Source organism: Medicago truncatula, chromosome 6 (genome assembly GCF_003473485.1).
Source record: "Medicago truncatula cultivar Jemalong A17 chromosome 6, MtrunA17r5.0-ANR, whole genome shotgun sequence".
NCBI classification, from domain to species: domain Eukaryota; kingdom Viridiplantae; phylum Streptophyta; class Magnoliopsida; order Fabales; family Fabaceae; genus Medicago; species Medicago truncatula.
The window spans coordinates 31,603,651-31,629,635 of NC_053047.1; the positions used below are offsets into that span (position 1 = coordinate 31,603,651).

A 25,985-nucleotide genomic window follows, 5' to 3' on the forward strand; every position below is an offset into this window, starting at 1 on the left:
ATAACCATCAGATCTATATCAACGGTTGGCATTTAGTTAGTCACTACAGACTTAGTCACACTGTATCCCTCAATCTTCATCTCCCTTCCTGACATATTCTCCACGCTGTTCCAATTTTGAACATGAATCATCATAAAACACTTGTAATTTAAATTTAATAGCTAATTTCTGGAATCCATGACAAATGAAATTGATCATGACTAATTATCTAATTTTCAAATTGCAACTTTCAAATACTTAATTTTTCAAAGGGCTCTTCATCTTTACCCCTTATTTCTTCAACTCCAGATCAATAACAATGGTTTTTTTTAATCAAATCTATACACCACAAGTCGAAACCCATTCATAGTTTACTTTCTCAACTGAAGACCCATTTTTTTCTTCTTCAATTATTCACCAAAAATGAATGGGTTTTCGGTAAGATTCACCAATTTGATAGTTTATCCCAATTTTAATTTTTGGAGAAGTGGTGTGATTCAAAAGCCAAGGACTTTTTAGAAAGACAAAAATAAAAAGAGGAATAGAGTTGATGCAGCAAAAATGGCTTTGTGCTGGAATAGGAGAAATCAATTTGGAAAGAAGAAAGAAAAAAAATTGAAAACGTAACTGGAGAGAGAAGAAAGGAAGGCGAAAGGAAGAGAGGTGCATACGGAACATGTGAGTTGCTTCAAATAAATATCAGCCACTAGATTTCATCTAATGGTTGTGATTTAATCCTCTCACCCTCTCATTTAAAAAGTCATCTCATTTGAAATGCCCTATATATATATATATAAAAGTTGCAAATAAATGCCACATACTATAAGTTGCAAATAAAATATAAAATAAAAGTATAATAAACCCAACAAAATAAAATGTGTTGTTCACTTCTCTTGTATTATATATAGAGGTAGAGGCAAGAGGTCTAATAAACCTAAACCTACAAAAAACACAACAATATTTTACAACCATCTCATTAAGCAAAAAAATCAATGAAGTCTTTTTATTCACTAACCATAATTTTCATTATCCTTGCAAATAATCTTTCATTAGTTTTCAGTGATGATATTCTTCCCATGTTAGTATGGACACATTAGGTGCCCCTCTTCGATCAGGTGAAAGTTATCAGATTTCCGTAGTAGTCGCTGACCACCCTGGTGCATTAACAATAGGTAAAACCGATGATTTAGATTGTGTATATCTTGTCTCATCACAAGATGATTCGAGTCATGGTTTATCAGTGAAATTCCACTCCACAGACATCCTTGGTTCTGTCTTCACAGGTAGACCAATTGAGATCTAATTTGTAGTGAAGCCTGCGTGTGTTGAATCTGCGAAGTGGCTTGTATTTGTTGATAGTGAATTGGATCCTTTGCCAATTCATTATGTTGGTATTGGTGGTCCTGAAAACTATCCTTCTCATACGGAAATATTCGATGGCACATTTAGTATTCAGAGATCTGAGTTATTTCCACTTGCTTATACACTAAATTATTGCAGAATGGATCATTGTTCGTATGTTGGAATAAACAAAGTTCTTATCGGTAATGAAAGTGATAGGCGTTTGATGTTGAGACAGGCTATTGTCGTTGTGTTTGAACATGATCGGTTTTCTTTATAAGTTCGTGCAGAGTTATTCATGATATCGAAATCATTCGTTTGTCTTTCTATATCCATGAATGATTTTGATTGATGTCAACTTAACATTAATAACTGTACCTTTGTTATATATGATGAATGAATTATGTTCTTGTATTAATTTAAGCATTTGTGGAATAGTGTATTGTTGTGTGTTTCTTTTCTTGTAACCTATTTGTTTGTGTTGTTCATGTGTATAATAAATAATATTCACTTTTATTTTCTTGTTATTGTTGTTCTTTTCTTTTTCTCTCTTTTATTAATTGATCCGTATGAAAAAATATTTGTTAAGAGATAAATTTCTTGATTTTAAATAGATCTCCGTTAACTCAACCGCAGTTGCGGAGATACTTTTGGAAAAAAATATCATAATTAAATCCCTTAGGAGAATAATAACGAACTTGGTAGCTAGGTTCAATAGATCTTTAAAAGAAAAAACACTAGGTTCAATAGAGAAAAATAAAATAAAAAATATTGATAGATTGGAAAAATATTTTTTCCTAAAAAAAAATCATAATTAAACGACAGATGTGATTATTAATTTGTGGTATTTGCACGACATATAAGTTGTGCACTTTAGCATTCATTCATGCTACTTTGTTGGATGAACTTACGTTCTACTATTGATTAGATTTAGACATAAATTAATATAGTTGTTATTTAATTTGGTTTTCTTAAACCTTTAAGAATTATGGAATTCATCGAGACATCTGGGGCAATAATCGTTGAAGAGAGTTAGTGACTGAGATATAACCTAACTATTTTGATCATATATGTATTGAAATCAAGTAATTAATAATGATGTATTCATAATTTATAGTTATCAAACAACTTAGAGAAATGAATCGAAACAACCTAAACATTCTACTTACCTTGATCTTATCTCTTTTATTTATTTTCTACAAACAATATCTCTTTTATTTATTTTCTACAAACAAAACTTGTGCCTGTGCAAAACCCCTCAATTTACACATCCTTAGAATAATAACTATTTTTTAGGGGAAGAATAATTACTATTGTTTAGTTCAAATTACACAATCCTAAAGAAACAAACTTTTATATATATATATATATATATATATATATATTTTTTTTTTTATAAATATTACTACTTATCGACACACTAATACACTTTCTTAATGAATAAGTTTTGTTTAAATTTGGTCCAACAAACTATTCGGATATTTCCGGCCTTATCCGCTCATGTGCTCTAACTAATCCACGGATTACTCAATTCTTAAGTGTCTCCAGATCAGTTGCAAACTCTCCCTATAAAAGGAGAGCTCGCATAGTTCATTCGGTACATCGGAAAAGAATTAGGAGACTTCAAATCTTTTTCTTCTCCTCTCCCTTTTCGGCTTGTGTTGACGAGTCTTTCTTTTCTTCATCTTTTCTTTTTGTCCCTTCAGTTTCTAGTGGTATTTGTACCATAACAGAGTGATATTCGTACCATATTGAGGGTGTTATTCTTGAACGATTATTTATAGTGTAGTAAATAATCACAAAGTGTGAATTGGACTGTGAATGTAGTTGATAGTCTGACTTGAATAACTTTGAGCTGTTCTACGAAACGTCTTAAAAAGAGTAAACTAGTCGTGACTTAAACCGATCGATAATCTCTTCAATGGTAAATATTTTTTAAGGTACTTTTTGGAATCCAACAACTATTAAAAAAATTAAACAACAATAACAAGAGTTCAAAAAAGAAGGGTGAACGAACATAAGATTTTGACACCAACAATATATTATTCAACTTATTACATGCTTACATAGTAAAAACACAGAATTTATCAAAACAAGAACTTAAGTTACATAATCAAGTTCACTAGCAATGTAAAAATTCAAGCAACAGACTTAATAATTCCATCTTCATAAGAATTAACAGTCTCAGAAAATACAAAAGCAGAAATTTGTTGGTCAGTCAAAATCAAACGTCCTCCAACTTCACCATCCAATATTTGAACAAAAACTAGAAGATCCATCAACACAAAATACAAACTTATAACTAAGACCATATTTTTGAATGTTAAATGTCCATTCACTATTTGCATACCAGGATAGTTTTCTCGACCACCAATACCAACACAAAATATATTAATAACATTATCAATAAATATCAACCATTTTGATGATTCAACACAATCAGGCTTCTTTGTGAACTCAATCTCGATTGGTCTACCCGTCAAGATCTCATCGCTTTCATATTATTTGCTTAATGAGTATATCGTTTGTGTGTACTTTTGTGGATTGGTTACCTCTGCCTGCCTATATATATATATATATATATATATATATATATATATATATATATATATATATATTATTTGCTTAAAGAAGTGCTTTCATTACCTACTGCATTGTAAATAATTGTTTGTGAAATCGTGGCACAATTTTGGTTCAACTTTTGGAGGCTGATTTTGTCAGAAAATTGTGGTGTGAAGGATGTAATCGTGGGGCGATTTTGAGGATCAAGATTAGTGCAATACTAATTATGAGCTCTAATATGATCACACAATCTAGACAAATCGTGACACGATTTTGCCTGAGTCATAACTTTATATAAGGCTTCATACTTCAAACTCTTGAGAGAGCTTCAACAGAGAGAATCTTGGAAAACCAAAAGAGGTAACTTTAGGATCGAGAGCCTTTGGTGAGAGTTTCTTGGGTTGGGAAACACTTAACACCTTGGATAGATGGATCTCATTAGAGAAAGGAACAAATTTCTTGTGACCTTTAGTAACTTGAAAATGAGTAGAAATTAAGGTTTTTTATTTTTGAGCTTGTAAACTAATTTCTTGTAACCTCTTTGTATTACTCAATTCATTGTTGATCGGATAAATTTGTCTGTATTGGATAAACAAATATTGGTGTGTTGTTTCCTCTTTTCTTCTTTATTTTGTTGCTTTGTTTATGCTTGTGGTGTTCCTTTACACTAAGATCTACGTCAGTTTGTTGTTACTTAAGACTATTTTGCTTTTGCTTACTTCTTCCTTTGCTCCACACATCTAAGTTTATTAATGTATTCACAACCAAAATGTTTTTGCTCTTTACACCAATGTCAGAAGTTACTTTTACTATTTTAATTATAGTAAAATTTATTTTTACTAATTAAAATTGGTGTAAGGTTAGAGCGGTAAGAGTTTAGCTTTGTAATTTGTGCTGAGTTTGGAATCAAATCCCCTTAAAAATGATTGTAAAACAATTATTAATGTCACTTTAATTGATAAAATACAATAGACTAATATGGAGTAAGGTGTGTGAGGAGCTCTACTTTTATTTTTAGGTTAATAGTGTTTTACCCCATGTAATATAGGTCATTTCTGGTTTTTCTCTTGTAAAATATTTTTTTTCAATTTCATCCTTGTAATTTGAAGATATTTTTTTTTGTTTTGAACCTTCACGAAAAATTTCACCCCTTGTAATTTGAGCAAATTTAGGTTTACCCCCCTTGTAATTTGAGCAAATTTCGGGTTACCCCCTGTTAATTTGAGCAAATTTTGATTTACCCCCTGCCATAAAGGTTCAAAACCAAAAATCCTCAAATTACAAAGACAAAATCCAAAAAATATATTTTACAGAAATGACCTATATTACAGGGGGTAAAACACTATTAAACCTTTTATTTTTTAATAACTATGCTTGCATGAGTTACACGAAGAGTACCTTACCTTTTTTTTTTTTTTTTTTTTTGACAAACGTACCTTACCGTATTTAAATAAGCAAAAAAAGGGAAGAATAAGTTGTCTAATTTTGACCAAAAAATGTTTTAATATGTACCCGATTCAAAAGTGAAGTCTCCAATTTTTATAAGTTTTAATTAAATATTTTTGATTGGGTTGATTTACGGTGTTTAATTATATTTTTCTTTTTGTCGATGTTGTTTTGCATTCGATTTATGTATATGTTATTTATTCGGGGTCTGGAGTAGAGGATTGTGGAAGTCGAGATGGAATAGAAATTGGCAAAGAGGCAAAGGGTAACTTAAAGGTTAAGGGAAACAAATTGGCTCTTCTTTTTAAAGGAAGGCTTCTTGCTTTTATTGGTTTTTGTATTAGATTTTCAATCGAAATGAAAATAAATCCAATTATGATACTCATAGGTTGTTAATTTTAGCTCTTTTGTAACTTTGAAATGCTTGTAAACCTTGACATATTCAATATAATTGATGTTTTATTTTATTGTTTCATGAGTTTATTTAATTTATTCTTCTATTTTTTAATTAAATGAATTTTAGAATTTGTTTTTTTTTTTAATTAAACATCAGGATTATGATGTGAGTGTATTAGTTGATGGCAAAGTTTGTAGTGAAGGAAAAGAGTCGTAGGTAAAAATATTGCAAGTTCTGCTTAAACTATATACCTATTACCTACGGCCAGAATCCGTCGGTAAAACTAAAATGTTTCTAAAGTCCATCACTATAGGTTAGAGTGAAGGAAATAATCCGTAGGTATAGACAGATTATTGAGTACAAAGACCTATGTAAGAATGACATTTATGTTTGATTTTTTGCTGTCACTATATGTCAAGTTTCTTGTAGTGCAAAGAACCTCAACCCTAAAGTTACCACTCTCGATTTTCCAAGATTCTTTCTCTTTAAGATCTCTCAAAAGTTTATTAGATGGGACTAAGAATTAGGTTGCCCTAACTTCCTTTTTTTAACTGCAAAAACTTTATCAGATAGGGTGAAAAGTACAAAGATTAATTAAACTACAAGTCCGAAAAAGCATTTAGATAATCGACCCACCAAAAAGACCCCACACTAAATCATGACGAAATACAAAGCAAAGGTTTTAAAAACCGTAAGCCTAACTTGTTATTGAATACTTGATTGGAAATTTTATTTAAACTACAGATCTTCGGATCGAGAAGCATCTTGAACATCAACGAATACAATTTCAAAGGGTTGAATTTTTTTATTCAAACTACAGATCTTCCGAATCCAGCAGTATCTTCAACATCAACGAATACAACTTCAAAAGGTTTAAAATTTTCGCTCATGATCAAACGCAGTCCATTCTCATTATCAAAAAATCTTCCAATATTATTACACTGACCAGTTGGATCACTGATGGTGGGACAAAACACAAGCTTGTATCCACGAAAACTCCTAATTGTCTCAATCTTAAACAAACCATCTATAACACTCTTACCATTAACACCACCACCAATACCTATCCATGGTTCCATGAAACCACCTTTAACTACCACCCACTTGGAGGATTCAGCACATTTTGTCTTCTTTTCAAACACAATATCTAGTGATGTATAGCCAGTAAAGATGAAATCATTGATGTTTTCTGTTGGTATAAATTTTAGTGGCAAGCTTTTAACATCCTCAGAAAAAGCTTGTTGTACAACAAGTGGACATTGTTCTGTCTCATTAAGCCTAAGTCCACCACCACTTCCATCAGCTGGCCAAATAAAGTATTTCTTACTCACAAGAATGGGGTTTCCATTTTTATCCTTCACTTGTTCAACACCTTGAGTAAAGGGTAATGGAAAGTAGGTGGTTAGGGCAAAGAGGAGGAAAGGGAGGGTGGCGAGTAAAGTAGGTTTCATGGTTTGTTAAGGATATATCAATGTTGATATATGTTTGTGTGTATTTGTTTTGCAATCTCTCTATGTATAAAACCTTAATTTATAGACATGGTCTAAGAGTATAGTTTTGGAGTATTAATTAATTTGCTTTGAAATCATGAGCATCCATGTTTATCTAAAACAAGTATTATAAAACAAATTTATAGATTCTATGCAACTTCACGGCCTCCCACATGATGGCCACTCACCACTTTAAATTATTATTCTTGATTTTTTTAGCCTCTTAAGAATCAACGGAAATAGAAAATTATGGAGAAGTTTATAAAAAATAAATGGAAAAAACTTAGTACAATTTCTTAGGTGCTTTTCGTATGGTTCTTAACTAAAAATACCATGATTTCTTCAAATCCATAATTTTCTCGAAGTTTGTTATATCCAAAAAATATGTATTTTTAGTTAAGAACCATACGAAAAACACCTAAGGAATTGTAACTAAGTTTTCTCCAAAATAAATTCACCAGCTCCTCGTGGCCAAAATATATTCGACTATTTTTTATCATGACAAAGCTGACTTTGCTCTTTCTAAGCATATGCTAAATTATTTATATATTTCCACGAGGAACGTAACCTTTATTTTATACGTAACCTTTATTTTTATAACTTTGTTTTTGAAGTACCATATAATTGGACTATTGTTAATATGGCTTCTTAAATAAGCTAGTTAATTGGAAAATCATTTCTTGCAAAATCAGCTTGCTTCACATGACTAACTTTGGCTTTAATTTCCACACTACTGGACAATTTTTTCATACCCGGTGCATAAAATTAATGGAACCTAAGATACCTAAAAAGCCCTGAGTTGTGCCTCCCCCATTTGTAGAACACGTTCAATGTATTCATTTGTTGGCATTCCTAGATACTTTGCCTCAAATATATGGTACACATCTATAGCAAATCTTTCTAAGCATTTTACTGCTGTGCTTTGACATATTCGAACACTGTCATCAACATTGCTAGCTGGCATTCCATTTAGGGGTGTTCAAAACCGAACCAACACAATAGAAAACTCGTATTTGATTCAGATGTAATCGGATCATTTTCTTGCTCAACCGCATAGTTTGGTTTGGTTTAATTTGCGGTTTTCATTTTACCAACCGAACCAAACCAAACCAAACCAAACCGCAACATAAAAAAAATGTTAATTAAACATATCTCGCCTACACAATACTCATAGAAATTCAAAGAAAACTTTTATTGAATCACATATTTTTTCTTTTATTAGATTCCTTCTTTGATTTTTATTTAAAAAACGTATTAACGTGCTACTTAAAATTTTAATGAATGATAAAATCTTAATCTTTTGCATTTCTTACAAAATAAACTTACGTTTTGTCCATGTTTTTAACTTGGTCTATGTTGTTAGAAACATTGTAAAATGAAAATGAAATTGTAATATTTGATGAAATTTGAAACATTGCTGAAAATATGTTGTGTTTTAGATTTTTAACTTGATTTTAATGTTGTAAACAAAAAAACGTGTCGTCTCAAAAAACCGCACCAACCAATCCAACCCAAACTATATTGATTTGGTTTGGATTTTATTTTAAGTCAACTGAGTCAAACCAAACTACTTGCTTTTTTATCTTGCGGTTCGAGTGACTTTTACCCTCAAAACCAAACCAAACCGCACCGCGAACACCCCTAAATTTCCATTCCACGAGCAGTGCCAACAATTTGAAACAAAATCAATCAATTACTTGATTTATAATATTGTTTATGGAATATTTATCTATAAAGTTTTTTATTTTTTTAACATCAAAATTTATTTAACAAACCAGATCCCCGCTCAAAACGAACAAAGACCGAATGCTACAAACAAAAGATGTTGTATATAGGCGGAACACCCAAAATAAACACCATAAAAGACACTCATACGCAAACCACCTAACCAAACCCTACCTTCAACACCACCAAGGACAACAACCACCAAAAGAAACAACTCCACCTAAATCAGACTCCATCACGCACCACCGCTGAAAACGATATCGATAACCACTCCTCGCCACTACTCACCCCAAAAAACATCCCTCTAAATAACACATTCTAATCACATCATCATAACTGAGCCACTTTCGAAAAAGGCATATTCTAATACTCTTTGAGCTTCCACCACCTCTCAACCTCCAATCCATCGAAAGAACACCATAATAATCCCAAAGAAAAACTTGAATAAAAAAACTATCTTCCGATCTCGAATCAAAAGCGATCGGTCCACCATACTCCAGAATCAAATCAGAAGGGTGCCGAGTTATAGGTATAGGTATTCTAGGTTATACCTATGTAATCCGTAGGTATAGACAGATTATTGAGTACAAAGACCTTCCGTATAGGTATAGGTATTCTAGGTTATACCTATGTAAGAATGATATTTATGTTCGATTTTTTGCTGTCACTATATGTCAAGTTTCTTGTAGTGCAAAGAACCTCAACCCTAAACTTACCACTCTCGATTTTCCAAGATTCTTTCTCTTTAAGATCTCTCAAAAGTTTGAAGTATGAAGTCTTATATAGAGTAAACAAGGTAAAATATTGATGGGACTAAGAATTAGGTTGCCCTAACTTCCTTTTTTTAACAGCAAAAACTTTATCAGATAGGGTGAAAAGTACAAAGATTAATTAAACCACAAGTTCGAAAAAGCATTTAGATAATCGACCCACCAAAAAGACCCCACACTAAATCATGACGAAATACAAAGCAAAGGTTCGAAAACCGTAAGCCTAACTTGTTATTGAATACTTGATTGAAAATTTTATTCAAACTACAGATCTTCCGGATCGAGAAGCATCTTCAACATCAACGAATACAACTTCAAAGGGTTGACATTTTTTATTCAAACTACAGATCTTCCGGATCGAGGAGCATCTTCAACATCAACGAATACAACTTCAAAAGGTTTAAAATTTTCGCTCATGATCAAACGCAGTCCATTCTCATTATCAAAAAATCTTCCAATATTATTACATAAACCAGGTGGATCACTAATGGTGGGACAAAACACAAGCTTGTATCGAAGAAAACCCCTAATTCTCTCAATCTTAAACAAACCATCTATAACACTCTTACCATTAACACCACCACCAATACCTATCCATGGTTCCATGAAACCACCTTTAACTACCACCCACTTGGAGGATTCAGCACATTTTGTCTTCTTTTCAAATACAATATCTAGGGATGTATAGCCAGTAAAGATGAAATCATTGATGTTTTCTGTTTTTAACATCCTCAGAAAAAGCTTGCTGTACAACAAGTGGACATTGTTCTGTCTCATTAAGCCTAATCATAGGATGAAAATAACTTGAGTAAAGTGTAATGGAAAGTAGGTGGTTAGGGCAAAGAGGATGAAATAGAGGGTGGAAAGTAATGTAGTCTTCATGGTTTGTCAAGGATATATCAATGTTGAGATATGTTTGTGTGTATTTGTTTTGAATGGTTCAAACTCTTATTTAGAGATTATTTCTTGTTAAGAAATTATTCATGTTTATCTAATGTTATATAAACAAATATATAAATCACATGCATGAAAATAAATAAATTAAGTTGGAATATAAAACGTTCATATGACCTGTCCCTCACATGATGCCACTCACATTTTCTCTATAAACTATTCTTGTAATGCTATTTGGATAGTTTTTACTCAATTCATGAGCTCCTCATGGAAAATATTATATTCAACCGTATAACAAAAGCTGATTCAGGTCTTGGATTCATAATCTTAATTTTGTAGCACATTATTCAGCTCCTCATGGGTAATAATATATCTGTTTTGGGAGCACATTTTATATTTTTTAATATCAAGAGGAAACGCAAACATCCCAACTAGGTTGACATCTCCAAACAACCTAATCATATGCTGCCTACTGCATAATGATATATATACTAAAGAAACCGAAAAATATATATAAGAGGGAGGCCAATCCAAAACCTTAAACAAACCAACAGGAAATTCAAAGAAAAAAAAACTAAAAAAAAATAAAAATCATCAAACTGAAACAATCTTTGTGGCCATGGTTCACGGCCACAATATTTATTTATAGATATCCCACCTCCAATTTGTAGACGATACTCTTATTTTGGGGGAAAATTGGGCTAATGTCAGGTTATGCGTGTTGTTCTTTAACTTAATTTTTGCAGCTATGTCTGATTTGAAGGTGAATTTTCACAAGAGTGAGCTTGTTGGAGTTAATGTTAGCTTGTCTTGGTTGCTTGAAGCAACCGCAATTTTGAATTGTAAGGTTATTATCTTGCCTGTTATGTATCTCGGCCTTCCCGTTGGTGGAGATTCTCGTCGGTTGAATTTTTGTGACCCTGTTGTTAATCATATTAAATCCCGCTTGTCCAGTTGGAAAAGTAGAACCTTGTCTTTTCGTGGTCGCCAACTTGTTCTTCTAAAGTCTATCCTGAGCTCGCTCTATGTCTATGCTCTTTCCTTCTGCAAAGCTTCCTCATGTATCATCTCTTCTATTGAATCTCTTTTAATTCGTTTTTTTTTTTTCCAGGGGGCGGGGGTGAAGATCATAGGAAAATTTGTTGGATTGATTGAGGGTCCATCTATTTGGACAAGGAGGTTGGCGATTTAGGGGTAAGGAGAATTAAAGTTTAATTTGACACTGTTGGATAAATGGTGTTGGAGGTTGCAGATGGATATATAGAGAGGGTCTTTGGTTTCGACTCTTAGACGCTAGATATGACCTTGTTGGGGGCGGTTACACGTAGGGGCGGGAGGGTTCGACGTGGTGGAGGGAGATAGTTAGGATCCATGATGGTATTGGTTTGGCGGTGGGCACCACTTTAAATTATTCTTGTTTTTTGTTCTTTTTGACAAGTTAATGCGCGTCTTTATTTCATTATTTTTTATTAAACTATTTTATCGTCTATTGTCAACAAATAAAAAGACGGATATGTCAGTGCTCGTTTTAAAGCTAGTTTTTACAAATAAGATTATTTATGATAGCCCAACATGTATGTGTGTGTCTATATATATAATAAGGGTAGTTTATCATATAATATACTAATCGTGGAGTTTGGTTAGTGATTGACTTGTGATATTGGAGTTCGTTCCTCTCAAGTTCGATTTCTTTGATACCAATTTTGGTGGGTTAAGTCTATACAGAACTATGCTTTGGGTTTAAACGAAGCCCTCGCAAGTGGGTGGTGTAATTGATATTCAACAACCTCGTGGCCAAAGGATATTCAACAACTATACTCTGGGTTTAAAGGAACTATGGAGAATTTTATAAAAAATTATAAATTAACCAGCTCCTCGTGGCCAAAGGATATTCAACAACCTATATTTGAGCATATCCATAATTATTTATATATTTCCACGAGGAGCGTATCCTTTATTTTATATCTTTGTTTTTGAACTATATAAAAAATAAAAGTTTTTGAAGTACATATAATTGGACTGTTAAGCCACAATGATGACCGGTCAAATGGTGGGGGGCTATGACTGTTAAGCCACTATCACTGAATGATATATTTAAATGTTTTTTTTTTTTTTTTTTTACAAAAATAAATGATATTCATTCATTCAAATTGATAGCGTACATTGATACAATGCAAATTCGCTAAAAACAAAAAGGATGAATCTGCGAACAAACTCACAACATCCATATTAATAGCATAAAACGGCAAAGTACAAAAGCCTACACATATGACTATATTCAAGTCTCCGGAATACCCATCTCTCAAGATATGCAACGTTGACGACACCAAAGTCATTGATTGGATTTGCACTGGATCTAAGCTGATCTGACAATCTGAACCGAACAAATACCTGAACAAAACAAAAAAGACAAACAAAGTCGTACAAAGATGTTAGTCCTAATTCACCCCATAATTTAAGATTACTTATAATCCCTTCACACTTTAAATATTTTTCAACTATAATCAAACTTTATTACAAAGAGTTAAACACCAAGTCTACAATTTCCTGCCTCTCACCTAGAGGACTTCCTTTAATCATACATGATTAAGAATTTACAAAAGTTCGATGTTTGTTTACACTTGAGACTCAAATAGTAGTAAACTAATTTAAGCACATAATATGCCTAAACTCTTAAGAAATTCTAAGATAAAATTTTGTTAGTATTTTTCAAAGTATTTTTGTACAAATATTTTAGCGGAGTTTGGGCACAATTTATTGAAACTTTGTTATTGTTGTTGTGTCATGATGATGGAACATCATATGATAAATTAGGCTATGTTTTTAGTAATTTTCTTTGTATTTGAAGGCAATTAAGAGGTCATATAGAGAAGTTATCAATGGTTTGAGGAACATTTTGATTGTTTTTATTTGAGTCGTTGTAATTCAATTTTATCTTAAATTATGCAACTTCATAAGTGTTTTGAGTCTTTCTAAATCATGCCCCTAAAAAGAATCCTATGTAAGCAACTTTTAACAAAGTTCGATGAAAAAAGTGATCAATTTGTAATGAAAAAAATTAAAGGATTATCTGTTCAGTTTTACTCACATAAATAACCAATTCGAAACCAAAACAACTACATAAAGATAATATGGTGTAAATGTTAAACTTAAAGGACAAATATGAATAAATTTTTATGTTGAAACTAAAAGTTGTTGGTGCTTTTCTTCTAATTTCACTAACGTTAATTTTTATATCATCAAATCGAATGACATCTCACACCATTATTTTTGAGTTCATAAAGAGGGAATAAAATCGAAGGATTTTAAAATAGAAGCACCAATTAAGTTCATAAGTAGGTTAAAGTAGTGAAACAATGAAAAGCCCAAGGTTATTTATATACTCATGTAAAAATGAGACAAATCAATTAAAGTTTGCCTATTTTAAAGAGTAAAGACCATATTGAAAAAGTCAAGTAATATGTACCCAAAAGTATATAAAATTAAGTGATGTAATTCAACTAGTTATAACATCTAAATAGGAGATAAACCAATCAAAGAAAGAGCTAAATCAGCTAACTAACTATATTGAGCAAAAATAATAGACCATTTTTTGTTTTGTTGAGGGGAATGGACCAACTTGATAGGCTAAATAATATTTGTCAATTAAACCTAATTTACTATTTTCTTACATCAACATAAGTGTACATATTGAGATAAATTGTACTTCCTCCATCCACATTTATTACTTTCTCCACAAACATTGTGTTAATTATCACATTTCAATCATTTATAACTATTCTTTATTTTTGGTCAGGAACTATTCTACTAACTATAATAATTAATAAATGTTTTTTAATAAATGATATATATTTTATCATCAATATTAACATTATTAATTATTTTTTTAATAATAGTATAAAACTCCATAAAACACATGTTGTGAGACGAAATGAGTACTATGTTAGCTTTATAGATAGATTGTAATGTGTTAGTTTGTTTTTGTTGTGGGACATTAAATGTTTTATGTATAGTGATTATATTCCTTTTCTTAACACTCCTTGTACTTTTTAATTAAATCTTAAAAATTTATTAAAAATATATTCCCGAGATCCTCGTGGCCATATATTTATTCTTGAGATGCATCGTGACTCACGTCGTTTACCGATATTTGAATCCCTCTACTTTTTCACGGACATAATTTTTTTTAGGTTATCATAAAATTGAAACCAAGTTTCCAGCCAAATTCAAATAATTTTTTTTAACAAGCTAAAATTAGAATATAATAACACCAAAGCATTTTTAACCCACTTCACTTGTGTTATTTGGTTTGAGACTTTAAAATATGCTCATCTCAAATCTCCTATTCAAATATCTTTAGCGTCAATTTCAGAATAAAATGCATACGAAGACAAAAAGAATACACTATTTGTTTTGATCCAAGTCCTATTGATAAAAAATTAATATTAAAAATAGTAAATTAAAGAACGGCCAAATCAGTCACCCTACTTATTTTTCTTTCAATCATATTTCACTAAATCAAATTTTAAATTTTAACTCCCTCTTAAAATATTTCTAAAACAAATCCATAAATTTTAACTCAACTGGTAAAAATGTCAAAAATAGTTAAACCTGATCTATGTTCGAGGTTCAAACTTCGACTCCCCTACCACGTGTGTATGTTTATTTGAAAATAAAAAGGGAAAACATGAACAACTCCAACAAACTAGATGCAAGAAAGGAAGAAGCAAAGGTAACTTATTTCACTTATTAAATGTTTAAATTGTTCAAGAACATAGTTCTACACAATAAAAACAAAAGTTACATAAGCTAGTTATCTAAATAGAAATTCAAACAACAGATTTAATATACTCAGCTTCATAAGTAGCAGCATCAACAAACACAACTTGATAAACCTCATGTTCAGTCAAATTCAAACGTCTTCCAGCTTCATCATTATCAAATCTTCCAATATCCAAACAAGTAGGAGATCCAGTAACACAAAACCCTAAGTTATAACCAAATCCAGATGCATGTTTCTGAATATTAAATTTTCCCTTCAATGTTTGCACACCAGGATAATTTTCAGGACCACCAATACCAATACAAGCTTTTCCAATAACATTATCAACAAATATTAACCATTTTGTTGATGCAGCACAACTAGGTTTTTTCGTGTACTCGATCTCAAGTGGTGTACCAGTGAAAATTATACCAGGACTTATTCCTGGTATGGTGAATTTCACTGGTAGACCATTTTTGACTTCTCTACGATCTTGTAGGACGGTAACCGGACACTTTAAATCACCGGTTCTTCCTAATCTTACTCCTCCTCCTCCGGGGCCACGAAGTGCTGGTAAAATGTAGTATTGACCACCTGGAAAAATGGGGTTACCATTTATGTCTAATACTTGCTCAACATCATTTGAGGTAGCTAGTGAAAGATTGGTGATGAAAACAAAGATGAAGAAGGAAAGGGTTAGTGATAAAAGATGCTTCATTGTTAGATAGGGATGCTTTTTGTTTGTGTTTTGGTTGGTTACATCTACCTCAATATATAGTAGGAAAATAGTAGTGAAGAATGAACACTTTCAATGTGTTGATTTATTTATAATAATTATTATAATTGTATTTGAAACTAGCATGTGATGTGACACATGTTTGACACACGTGGGAAACTATTGGATAGGATCACCTAAATGTGCTTTTTATTTTAATATAAATAAAGTTGTGTATTTTTCATTAAAAAAGCTTCCATGCGTTCCACGAAGACGGAACCTGTTTTATGAATTTTTAATTCCTTCACGAGGAGCACGACCTTAGTTTTATATATGCTGATCCTCTGTACTAATGATACAACATAATTGAGTAAAGAATAAATCGGAAAAGGGTGTTAAAATTAAAACACAATATTTTTACAATAGATCAGATTAAGGTTTTTATTATAGTGTACTAAGAGTACGTTTGGCCTGACTTTTTAAGATCTAAAAGTCATTTTAAAGCTGAAATTGTAAAAAAAGAGCTTTACAATTAAAGTTGAAGTCGTTTGGTAATAACTGTCTTTTTAGTTAAAAGCTATTTCAAAAAGTTACAAAATATTTTTTTTAGGGAAAGAGTTGCAAATTATTCGGTTAAGTGTTAAAAAATAAAACATTGAATTTATTAAGAGAAAAACATTGATTGTTGTCATGCTATTCTTTTAATTAATATTTTGTCGTATCATCATATAAATGAATTATATTAAAAATAAAGATCAATGTATTTGTTCGTAAAATCTAAGTCAATTGACAATTTTGATGTTATTAGGTTGAACACCTTCACTTCAGTTTGAATTTAGATCATTGTGGTTCTGTATGTGAGTTGAATGTGATGTTTTTGTTTCGTCTATAGAGAAGACAAACTCGATTCTTTTTTAAAAGAACACTATTTACATTAATTGTAAATAAATTGAATAAAATGTATGTATTGTCTTTTTTAAAAGAAAAATGTATATATTGTTGTATTTTAGAGTATATTTATTTCTGTAAAAAAAATAAAAGAAACAATATTTATGTATTGAATTAGTTTCCTATCCCTTTTCCACCGTCTCTCAAGTTTTTATTGCTTTTTTTTTTTGGGGGAGAATTTTGTCGTTTTGGTTTAATTTATTATATATCTCTTTTTGATTATAAAAATGGCTTGAGGCAAACGAACAAACTTTGATAGGTGAAATAAAATTTTGAAAAATAAAAATGAAGTGGCCAGTAGGAATCAAACGGGATAACATTAAAGAAAGCAGCGAAAAGTCAGTTTAAAAGCAAGTTTCAACAACTTCTCCTTTTGTTCAATTTTGCACACAATATAGAAGTTCCTTAATTAGTTAAGAGCTTTGTGCAAATTTTGTTTGGCCCTCCTTTTCCTTTTAAGGAGAAGAGAATGAGAAAAAAAGTCAGGCCAAACGCACCGTAATATTTTTTATATTATGGTAGATTGTTCCTATTTTAATAAGATTTAATTAAATTTTATATTTTTTGTTCCGATTTAATCATTTATGTTATAAAATGACAATATCTTATCATTTTAATGAGATTTTTTTCAGTGAAATATGAGGTTCTTGGTTTGTATGATGAAAATTTGGGTTTGTTTATGAGTTTGATGAAAAGAGATAACTTTGTTGGCATTTTATAACATAAAAGACTAAATTGGAACAAAAAAAAGATAAAAGACGAAAATGTTACCTAAAATTAAGTTAAAAGACAAATTATGTAATTTTGGCTTAGTAAATTGATGAGATACAAGCTTTTTTAATTGCATATTATCCTATTCACTTTAACAAAAAAATATATGAACAAGAATCAAGTAAATAAAAAAGTTGGTAAACAAAAAAATAGACTAAAAAGATCAGACCAATATCGGTAGAAATAAAATTCCAAGGAAAATCCAAAAGAAGTCATTACATCACCACATGAATTTCAATTTCCAAAAAATGAGAGTAAAAGAAGACAAAACCACCAAATATGAATCATTCGCAGAAAACATGAATGCCTCTAACTATAATTGAAAAGAATAAGTGACACCAAGATAAAAAACAAGACCACTCACGACTTCACGATCGGAATCCATAAAAAGAAAAGTTCTTATAATATTATACTATTAGAATATAATATAAGTAATGATATACCTCTTCAAACTTATGAAATATTAATAAGATCCACCAAAAACTATATTAATTATCATTAAAATATTTAAACAAATGTGAATTCTCATATAGTTAAATAACCCTTTTATATTTGATATAAATTAATATTTATCATAACAATATCATCATATTTTAAAACATTATCAATCATTTAACTCTATGTAATTACGTTTATCAGATGTATTATTTTCTCATTTATAGAAATATTTCAACTAGGTATTCTAATCGAAATGAAGAGCTTAAAAAGAGTACTACGAATAACAGAAACGAAAATCAATTTCTAAGGAGAGAAATTTTAACTTCTCTCCACTCCTACTACTTCCACCCCACCGCGTTCCACCTCACCGCCTTCCACCTACATCACCAACCTCACCTCCTCTTCACATCCAAAAAACTACCGCATCGATGTAGATGCTTGCTGTTATGGTGCAATGTCTTTCATGACTGCACCACCGTTCTCCCCTTTGTCCTTCGATTATCCTCCATCCAACGTCTCTCCCCTCTTCCGTTGTCGTTTTCGTCGGTTTGCAAGTTTGTTGTTGTGTTGGTTACGGTGTTGTCCGTTTCTGGCTGGTGGTTGTTTTTTGTTACTTTGGTTCTACATATTTGTTTCATATCTAAAGATTTTAGAGCTCAAATTGCTTCCTCCATGTCAGACAGAGGATAGAGGCTGTTTTGCATATGTTCTGCTTCTTTGCAGAAGATTTTTCTCCAAGGAAGTCCGACAATGTTTTCGGCGGCGCTCCGGTTGTGTTTGCTTAGTTTTCCTGCGATTTTTACATTGGTCATCGTTGTTTTTGTTTTGTTTTCTTTTATTTTTCGTTTTTATTTAGGAAGTTAAGGCTGGGAGTGGTTTTGTTTCGGATTCGGTGACTGTTTGAAAATCTTTTATCTAGTTTTACTGGATTTAGGATCTAGATTCTAAAGTTCCGTTCATCGGTGCGTGGATTTGTTGAATGTATCTTACAATCTGGATTAAACGAGTCTTGTATTCTCAAGATGTTTCTCGATAGGGCTAGGTGCGTAGATACTCCATGTTGCCGGTAGTTATCGTTCGTCGTACCTTAAGAACTGTATCTGTTGCAGTAACCTCATGCTCCGTCGGTGGACTGTGTTTGAGGTCCGTCTTTTGCTCATTCCTCGATCTGGACAACAATTGGATTGGTTCGGTCTGAAAGGGTGTTTATGACTTGTTGTTTAGGGAGTTGTTAGAACTTGACTTGTTTATGTGTTAATATAAGATTTTTTCGCCTATTTAGATGCTCTAAACACTAGCTCTACGTTTTTTGCAAGTTGGTTTCGTGTCCACACGTGGGTGCGCTAGATTGTCCATGCTCTAAACACTAGCTCTAGGATTGTTTCTTTGCGATTCACTAGGTCATGTCCATGTCCCCCAGTATTGTACTTCCTCTTTATTTTAATCTTATTTTTATTTTTCTTAAAAAAAAGTTGGTATTCTAATAAAAAATAAAAATGCTTTATTTTTAAGCATGTGAAATCTGTTTTGAGCACAATTACAACTTATGAACCGATTTGTAATTTCATCTAATTAAATTGTGAGTTTTTTCTTCGATTCTTCTTGTAAGTGTTAAATACAAATCTGGATGGCTTAATTGCTATTTTAGTCCCTTATGTTTTTTTTAGTATTGCTTTGGTCCCATAAGTAATAAAAAGTATGTTTGAGTCCTTTAATTTTATTTTCGTTACACTTTTTGGTCCCTTCCGTCAAGGGGTTAATCTCAAATGTCTTATATAGATTAACATTATAGATGGTCTACCGTAAACCTCATTAATTTTTTAAACTTAACCATTTAATCTATTTGTTAAAACATAAACCATTGAATTTTGGAGGTCTATTGTAAGTAATAGTACATTGTCGCAATCTGATTTTTTTTCTTCTTTTCTTCATCTTCTTCATTTATATTCTTCTTCATGTTGTTCATACCTTCAAAATAAAAACTCAGAAGAAAGAAAAAAACCATAACTCCCTCCTCCAGCTACCCCATTCTCTTCTCCTCCGGCCACACCATTCTCTTCTCATCTTCCTCCTTCCCCCTAAATCCAAAAATTCTCATTCCTAAAACTAAAATCCATCTCAATTATTATTATTAAAAAAAAGTAAATTTGTCCAATCCCTCTAACAAAATCATCACCAATAATTTCTGATTCTCTTGTTCCATTCTCTCTTGTTCCAATCGATAAATGATAACTAAAAAACACAAATCTCAGACCGATTCATCAATTCCCCCAATTTTTTATTCTTAAAAAATTTCAAACTTTCTATAATGTTATTGTTGTTGTTGCAGAAACATAAAAAAGTGAGGTTTCTTTGGTTGATTCAAACAGAGGGGGATATTGGAATTTAAGGACGAAACTCCATGCTCATTGACCAACCTCGAAACTTTCTTTGATTGATTTAGCAGCAAAAATTTGGTTTCGTTATTGTTGCTCCAGATCCAGAAATTGCAGTTTTATTTGATTGATTCCTTGTTAGATCTGAATTTCAGATGATGAGGGTGTATTTATTTGATGAGTTTTGCATCTAACTTTTTTTTTTTCTTCCGGGTATGTATGAAGGTCTATGAATATTTTTTGAAGATGGTGAATTTTTTTCTAAGTTTTTCTGGGTTTGTTTGTTGTGGAAGACAAAGATCAAGAAGAAGAGGAGGAATAATAGGGAAGAAATATACTAGGGTTTTCCTAACGTTTTTTTAATTTAATCTAACGGAAGGGACCAAAATATGTAACAGAGATGAAATTAAAGGACTGAAACAAACTTTTTATTACTTATAGAACCAAAGCGATACTAAAAATATACTTAAGAGACTAAAATAACAATTAAGCTAGTCTGGATAGAGGTGTGAAAGAGATGTTGAATTTCCAGCACATTCAAAATAGAGTCGTTTGAAGCTTTTGATCAATCACCAATGATCTTTTGCCTGATATGGTTATTGTCCTAAGAAGGATCAATTTCAAATGCATTCCCATTGTGAAGGAACATCGTTGCAGGCAGAGCTGTTTTTCTTGTCTTGTAGCAGATACAAAAACAGAGTAGTGGAGGTAGTGGTTGTAAACTTCGTACAAACGTACTTTGTCAACGCTCTTTGAAGAACAAGCATCCAATGCCTTCAAATCCTTTCAAAATAGCCGTTGCTTCACTTTTACAGTCTTCTGCAATCTTTAGACGAGGTTGAACCCCATTAAACAACTTTTGAAGCCTTAAGTTGCATCCTCTGATGAACTGCAACTTCTAGTGATTTTTAGCTTCTGATAAACTTGCTTCTGATTAACTCGTTTCTGATGACGTCATCACTTCAGGAGCACTTTGTCTTCAAGAGCACCTTATCTTCAGGAGCAGTTTTCTTCAGACGCTTTAAGCTTCTTTTTTGTTGATTCCTTTGCTTTTTATTGTTCTTCCAAGACCTTTTTAAGATGTCAATTTTTGTCTATAGTCCTGTAGACTTGAACAAATATTACCATATCCAATTGACAATTTTTAATATTTTGTTATCATCAAAACTCTTAAGAGTTAATGTTAAACACATTTTGTTCCAATATATATATATATATATATATATATATATATATATATATATATATTTAAATTCAATCAAGTCAATTGAAAGACATATTTTAATGGGAGATTCTACTACGGTCACAATCATAAGTGAATAGTCTTTGGACATTCAAACATCAAAATATTTTTTTTAATAATAAAAAAGAAATTGATAGTAAAGTAATGGCTTAATTATATATCTGGTCCCTTAAATAATTACCAAAATTCGTTTTGGTCCCTTAATTAATTTTAGTCTCATTTTGGTCCTTTAATTAAGATCCGTCCATCGTTTATGTCCTTTCCGTCAAACTTTAATTAAGAAACGTTAAGTCTCACACATGGTCGCTGATGTGGCGCTTATGGGTTGGAGATAAGGGTATGAGGTGGCATAAGTTGATCTTTTAGAGAGATTTGTAGAGAGAGAAACGAAAAAGGAGAACGCAAAAGAAAAAGAAAACGATGAAAGGGTTTTGGAGAAGATGAATGTGAAGCCTGCTAATCTGTATCTGTGAAACGAAAACGAAAACGAAAAAAGGGTTTTGGAGAAGACGAAAACGAAAACGAAGCCTGCAAATCTGTGAAACGAAAACGAAACTGCAAATTCTCGAATCTGTGACCTGCGATTGCGACTGTGAAAAGGTTCGACATATCAGGTTTGTTGTTCTTATTATTATTTTAGGCCATTGCTTCGTCAATTAGGGTTTGAAAGTTTAGGGTTTATGAAATGAAAGTTTGATAAAATACGATTGTGACTGCTAAACATGTTTCATTTGCTTTGTTGCTCATGCTGTACAAATTGCTTCTTGGTGAGTTAGGGTTTGAACAATAAGGGTTTGTATTTTGAAAGTTTGATAAGTTTCTGATGTTATAAAGTTTTTGTAGTGGAAATGTTGCTGTTCTGTGCTTTTATAGTTGCTGTGGGGCCTAACACAGAAGATGCTTTTAAGGTTTTACATTATTTATAGTTGTTATGCACTGTACATGTCGAATGTGGTTTTAAATTTGTCTGCACATGAGAATTTTTTTATAGTTTAATTGGTTTTATATGTTGTTCTGGTCCTGTTTGTTAAATTGTGTACATCTGTCATTTGTTTATCAGGATTTTTAAGTAATGGAGGAGGAAACGTTTGAAGTTGTGGTTCATCATAAGGGGTCATTTTGTGAACCTGGTCACTTAGGTTACTATGGGTGTGAGTCTACATGGATTTGTCATTCTGATGTGTGGTCTTATCTTGAGGTCCTAAGTGGGTTGAAAGCTATGGAGTACAATGACTTAGAGTCTTTATGGTTTTATGACCCATTGGAGGTTAATGAATTGATTAGGCTGAATAGTGACATAGGGACTAAGAGAATGAATTGGATAACATTTAGTGAAGGGAGAGCCCACTTGTATGTGTTACACACCCCATCTGAACCTATTGTTGAGGAATACCCAACTTTGGAGTATTTTATTCCAGCCCATAACCCTTTGAGAAGTAATGTTGCTAAGGGTAATGGGATAGTAAATTTGGGCCGTAGGGAAAGTGGACCTAGTAATGTGGTGGACAAAGAAAGTGGCCCAAACAATGAAGGAGGTAGTGACAATGTGGACAATGGGCCCACTATTGGTGCTGCTGTTAATGAAAGTAAAGGTGTGACTGTGGGCCCAACCATTAATTGGGATAGTGACTGTGATAGTGCATGTGGAATCACTTTTGATGAACCAGAAGAAGAAGATGTTGGTTTTGCTGACTACTTTGGTGAAGCTCCTGGCTGGCCCAAACCTTTCCCTCACAATGAACCAGCTGTGCATCAAACTGGGTCAATTGTGCCTCAAAATGATGTTGAACCCTTTATGGCACAATCACAACCAAACTCAACTGTGCCAAGCCAAACTCATTCCTCAACTGTGCCTAATGTTGATAATTCACAACCTCAAACAAGTTTTCAAACTAACACTAATGTTGATCCATCACAAACAGACACCAACTCACAACCTCAACCTGTACACCCAAAAAAGAAAAGGGGAAGGCCAAAGAAAAAACCTTTAACTCAAACTGAAAGAACTGAACATGTTGTGGAACCAGTTGCTGAACCTGTCCCAGAACCTCCACAATTTGGTTTAAATGACATTGAGGAGTGTAACAGTGAAGACCTAGATAGTGATTGTGAAAGTGATGATGGAAAATCTACAAAAAAATTCCCAACCTTTAAGCTTCTTGATTCCATGTTTGAATACAAATGGGAAGTTGGAACCTATTTTGCTTCTAAACAACAATTTCAAGAGGGGATGAGGACATATGTTGTACACAATGGGAAGGATATCAAATTCACAAAAAGTGATAAGATAAGAGTGAGAGTTATTTGCAAGAAGGATGGTTGTCCATGGAAAGCATACTGTGCAAAGATACCAGGGGAAGAAACTTGGCAATTGAGGAAGATTGTAGATGATCACAAATGTCCATGGCAGTTTAAAGTTAAGCTAATGACTTCTAAGTGGTTGGGTGGTAAGCTAAACAATAATGTTAGGGAAAATCCATCTATTCAATTGGGTGACATCATTGAAAAAACAAACCACAGATTCCATCTTGGTATTACTAAATCAAAAGCATACAGGGCTAGAAGTCATGCAATTGATTTGGTGGATGTGTCATATAGAGAACAATATACTAGGATGCATGACGATTGTCATGAATTGTTTACATCCAACCCTGGCTCTACTGTAAAGGTGACCAGTCAGCCATTTGAAGGTAGTGAGGGAGATTTAGAGAACACTGATACTGTCATGTGTCCATATTTCCAAAGAGTGTACATTTGTTTTAAGGTTTGTAAGGAGAGTTTTAATTCATGTAGACCTATTGTGGGATTGGATGGTTGTTTCTTGAAAGGTTATTATGGGGGACAGTTGCTCACTGCAATTGGGAGGGACCCAAATGACCAGATGTTGCCTATTGCTTATGTTGTGGTTGAGGGTGAGACTAAAGAGACATGAAGTTGGTTTTTGGATCTGCTAACAAATGATTTGGGTGGAAGAAGATTGTGCAACACTTACACATTCATTAGTGATCAACAGAAGGTAATGTTATACTTGTATATTTATGTAAATAGTTTAACTGAACATATTGTTTTGAAATACTAAGTTAATGACATATCCATCTTAAATGCAGGGTTTACTACCAGCTTTGGCAGAATTGCTTCCTGATGCAGACAACAGGTTTTGTGTAAGACATCTATACAACAATTTTAGGAAGAAGTACCCTGGAAAAAAACTTAAAGAATTGATGTGGAGGGCTGCTAAAGCTACATATACCACTGCTTTTGATAGGGAGATGAATGAGATCAAGAAAATATCAGAAGAAGCATACAACCATTTACTACAAACACCAGTTAAACATTGGAGCAAGTCAAAGTTTAGTAATGGTCCACTATGTGATACCTTAGTAAACAACATGACTGAAGCATTCAACTCAGTTATTGTTGTTCTAAGGAAAAAACCTATTGTGACAATGCTTGAGGATATCAGGGTTTATTTGATGGAAAGGTGGGAAAAAAATAGACAGAAAGTTGCAAACTATGCTGATAACATTTTACCAAACATTAGGAAAAAAATTTGAAAGAGAGTCTAGTTTTACAAACAATTGGGTGGTCAGGTATGCAGACAACAATTATGAACTTTAAATTAGTATTGAATATATTTTTTATTTGTTTTATATCCATTAGTGTAACATTTATATGCCTGGAATGTTTTGGTCAGGCGTGCTATTGAGTATGACTATGAGATCAGACACAGGTCAATGAATGGGGATTCCTATAGTATCAATCTATTGAGGAAGGAGTGTTCTTGCAGGAAGTGGTTGTTAACTGGTTTGCCTTGTTGCCATGCTATATCATGCATGAAATCTCAAGATATTGATGTGGATCAATATGTTTCTGATTGTTTTAGAAAAGAAAGGTATGAAATTTGTTATAGCCACATCATCTATCCAGTTAATGGTCAGTCTCTTTGGAGAAGAACTGAATATACTGATCTACAACCACCACCAATCAAGAGGCAGCCTGGCAGACCAAAGAAGAATAGAAGAAAGGATGTTGATGAAAAAAGGGATGAACAACAGTTGAAGAAGGCTAAGTATGGGATGAAGTGCAGTAGGTGCAAAGCTGAAGGCCATAACAAGTCTACCTGCAAGCT

At 32.4% G+C, this 25,985-nt stretch overlaps 3 protein-coding genes and 1 pseudogene across 3 annotated transcripts; 1 reads left to right on the top strand and 3 right to left on the bottom strand.

Annotated features, from left to right (window-relative positions):
* The first annotated feature begins 1,063 nt into the window (after positions 1-1,063).
* LOC11438820 (subtilisin inhibitor CLSI-II) lies at positions 1,064-1,600 on the top strand. Its single transcript, XM_024786480.1, has 2 exons — positions 1,064-1,247; positions 1,290-1,600. Exons 1-2 carry the CDS (start codon positions 1,064-1,066, stop codon positions 1,598-1,600), a joined length of 495 nt encoding a protein of 164 aa, XP_024642248.1.
* A 4,695-nt stretch (positions 1,601-6,295) lies between these two features.
* On the bottom strand, positions 6,296-7,244 carry LOC11438193 (kunitz-type trypsin inhibitor-like 1 protein). The gene has a single exon (XM_003619532.3). The coding sequence runs from the start codon at positions 7,174-7,176 to the stop codon at positions 6,535-6,537; it is 642 nt and encodes a 213-aa protein (XP_003619580.2). The 5' UTR covers positions 7,177-7,244; the 3' UTR covers positions 6,296-6,534.
* Positions 7,245-9,760: 2,516 nt separating this feature from the next.
* On the bottom strand, positions 9,761-10,643 carry LOC120580871 (kunitz-type serine protease inhibitor DrTI-like; annotated as a pseudogene).
* Positions 10,644-15,314: 4,671 nt separating this feature from the next.
* On the bottom strand, positions 15,315-16,158 carry LOC11446693 (kunitz-type trypsin inhibitor-like 2 protein). The gene has a single exon (XM_003619530.4). It carries the CDS (start codon positions 16,082-16,084, stop codon positions 15,434-15,436), a length of 651 nt encoding a protein of 216 aa, XP_003619578.3. The 5' UTR covers positions 16,085-16,158; the 3' UTR covers positions 15,315-15,433.
* Positions 16,159-25,985: the final 9,827 nt, after the last annotated feature.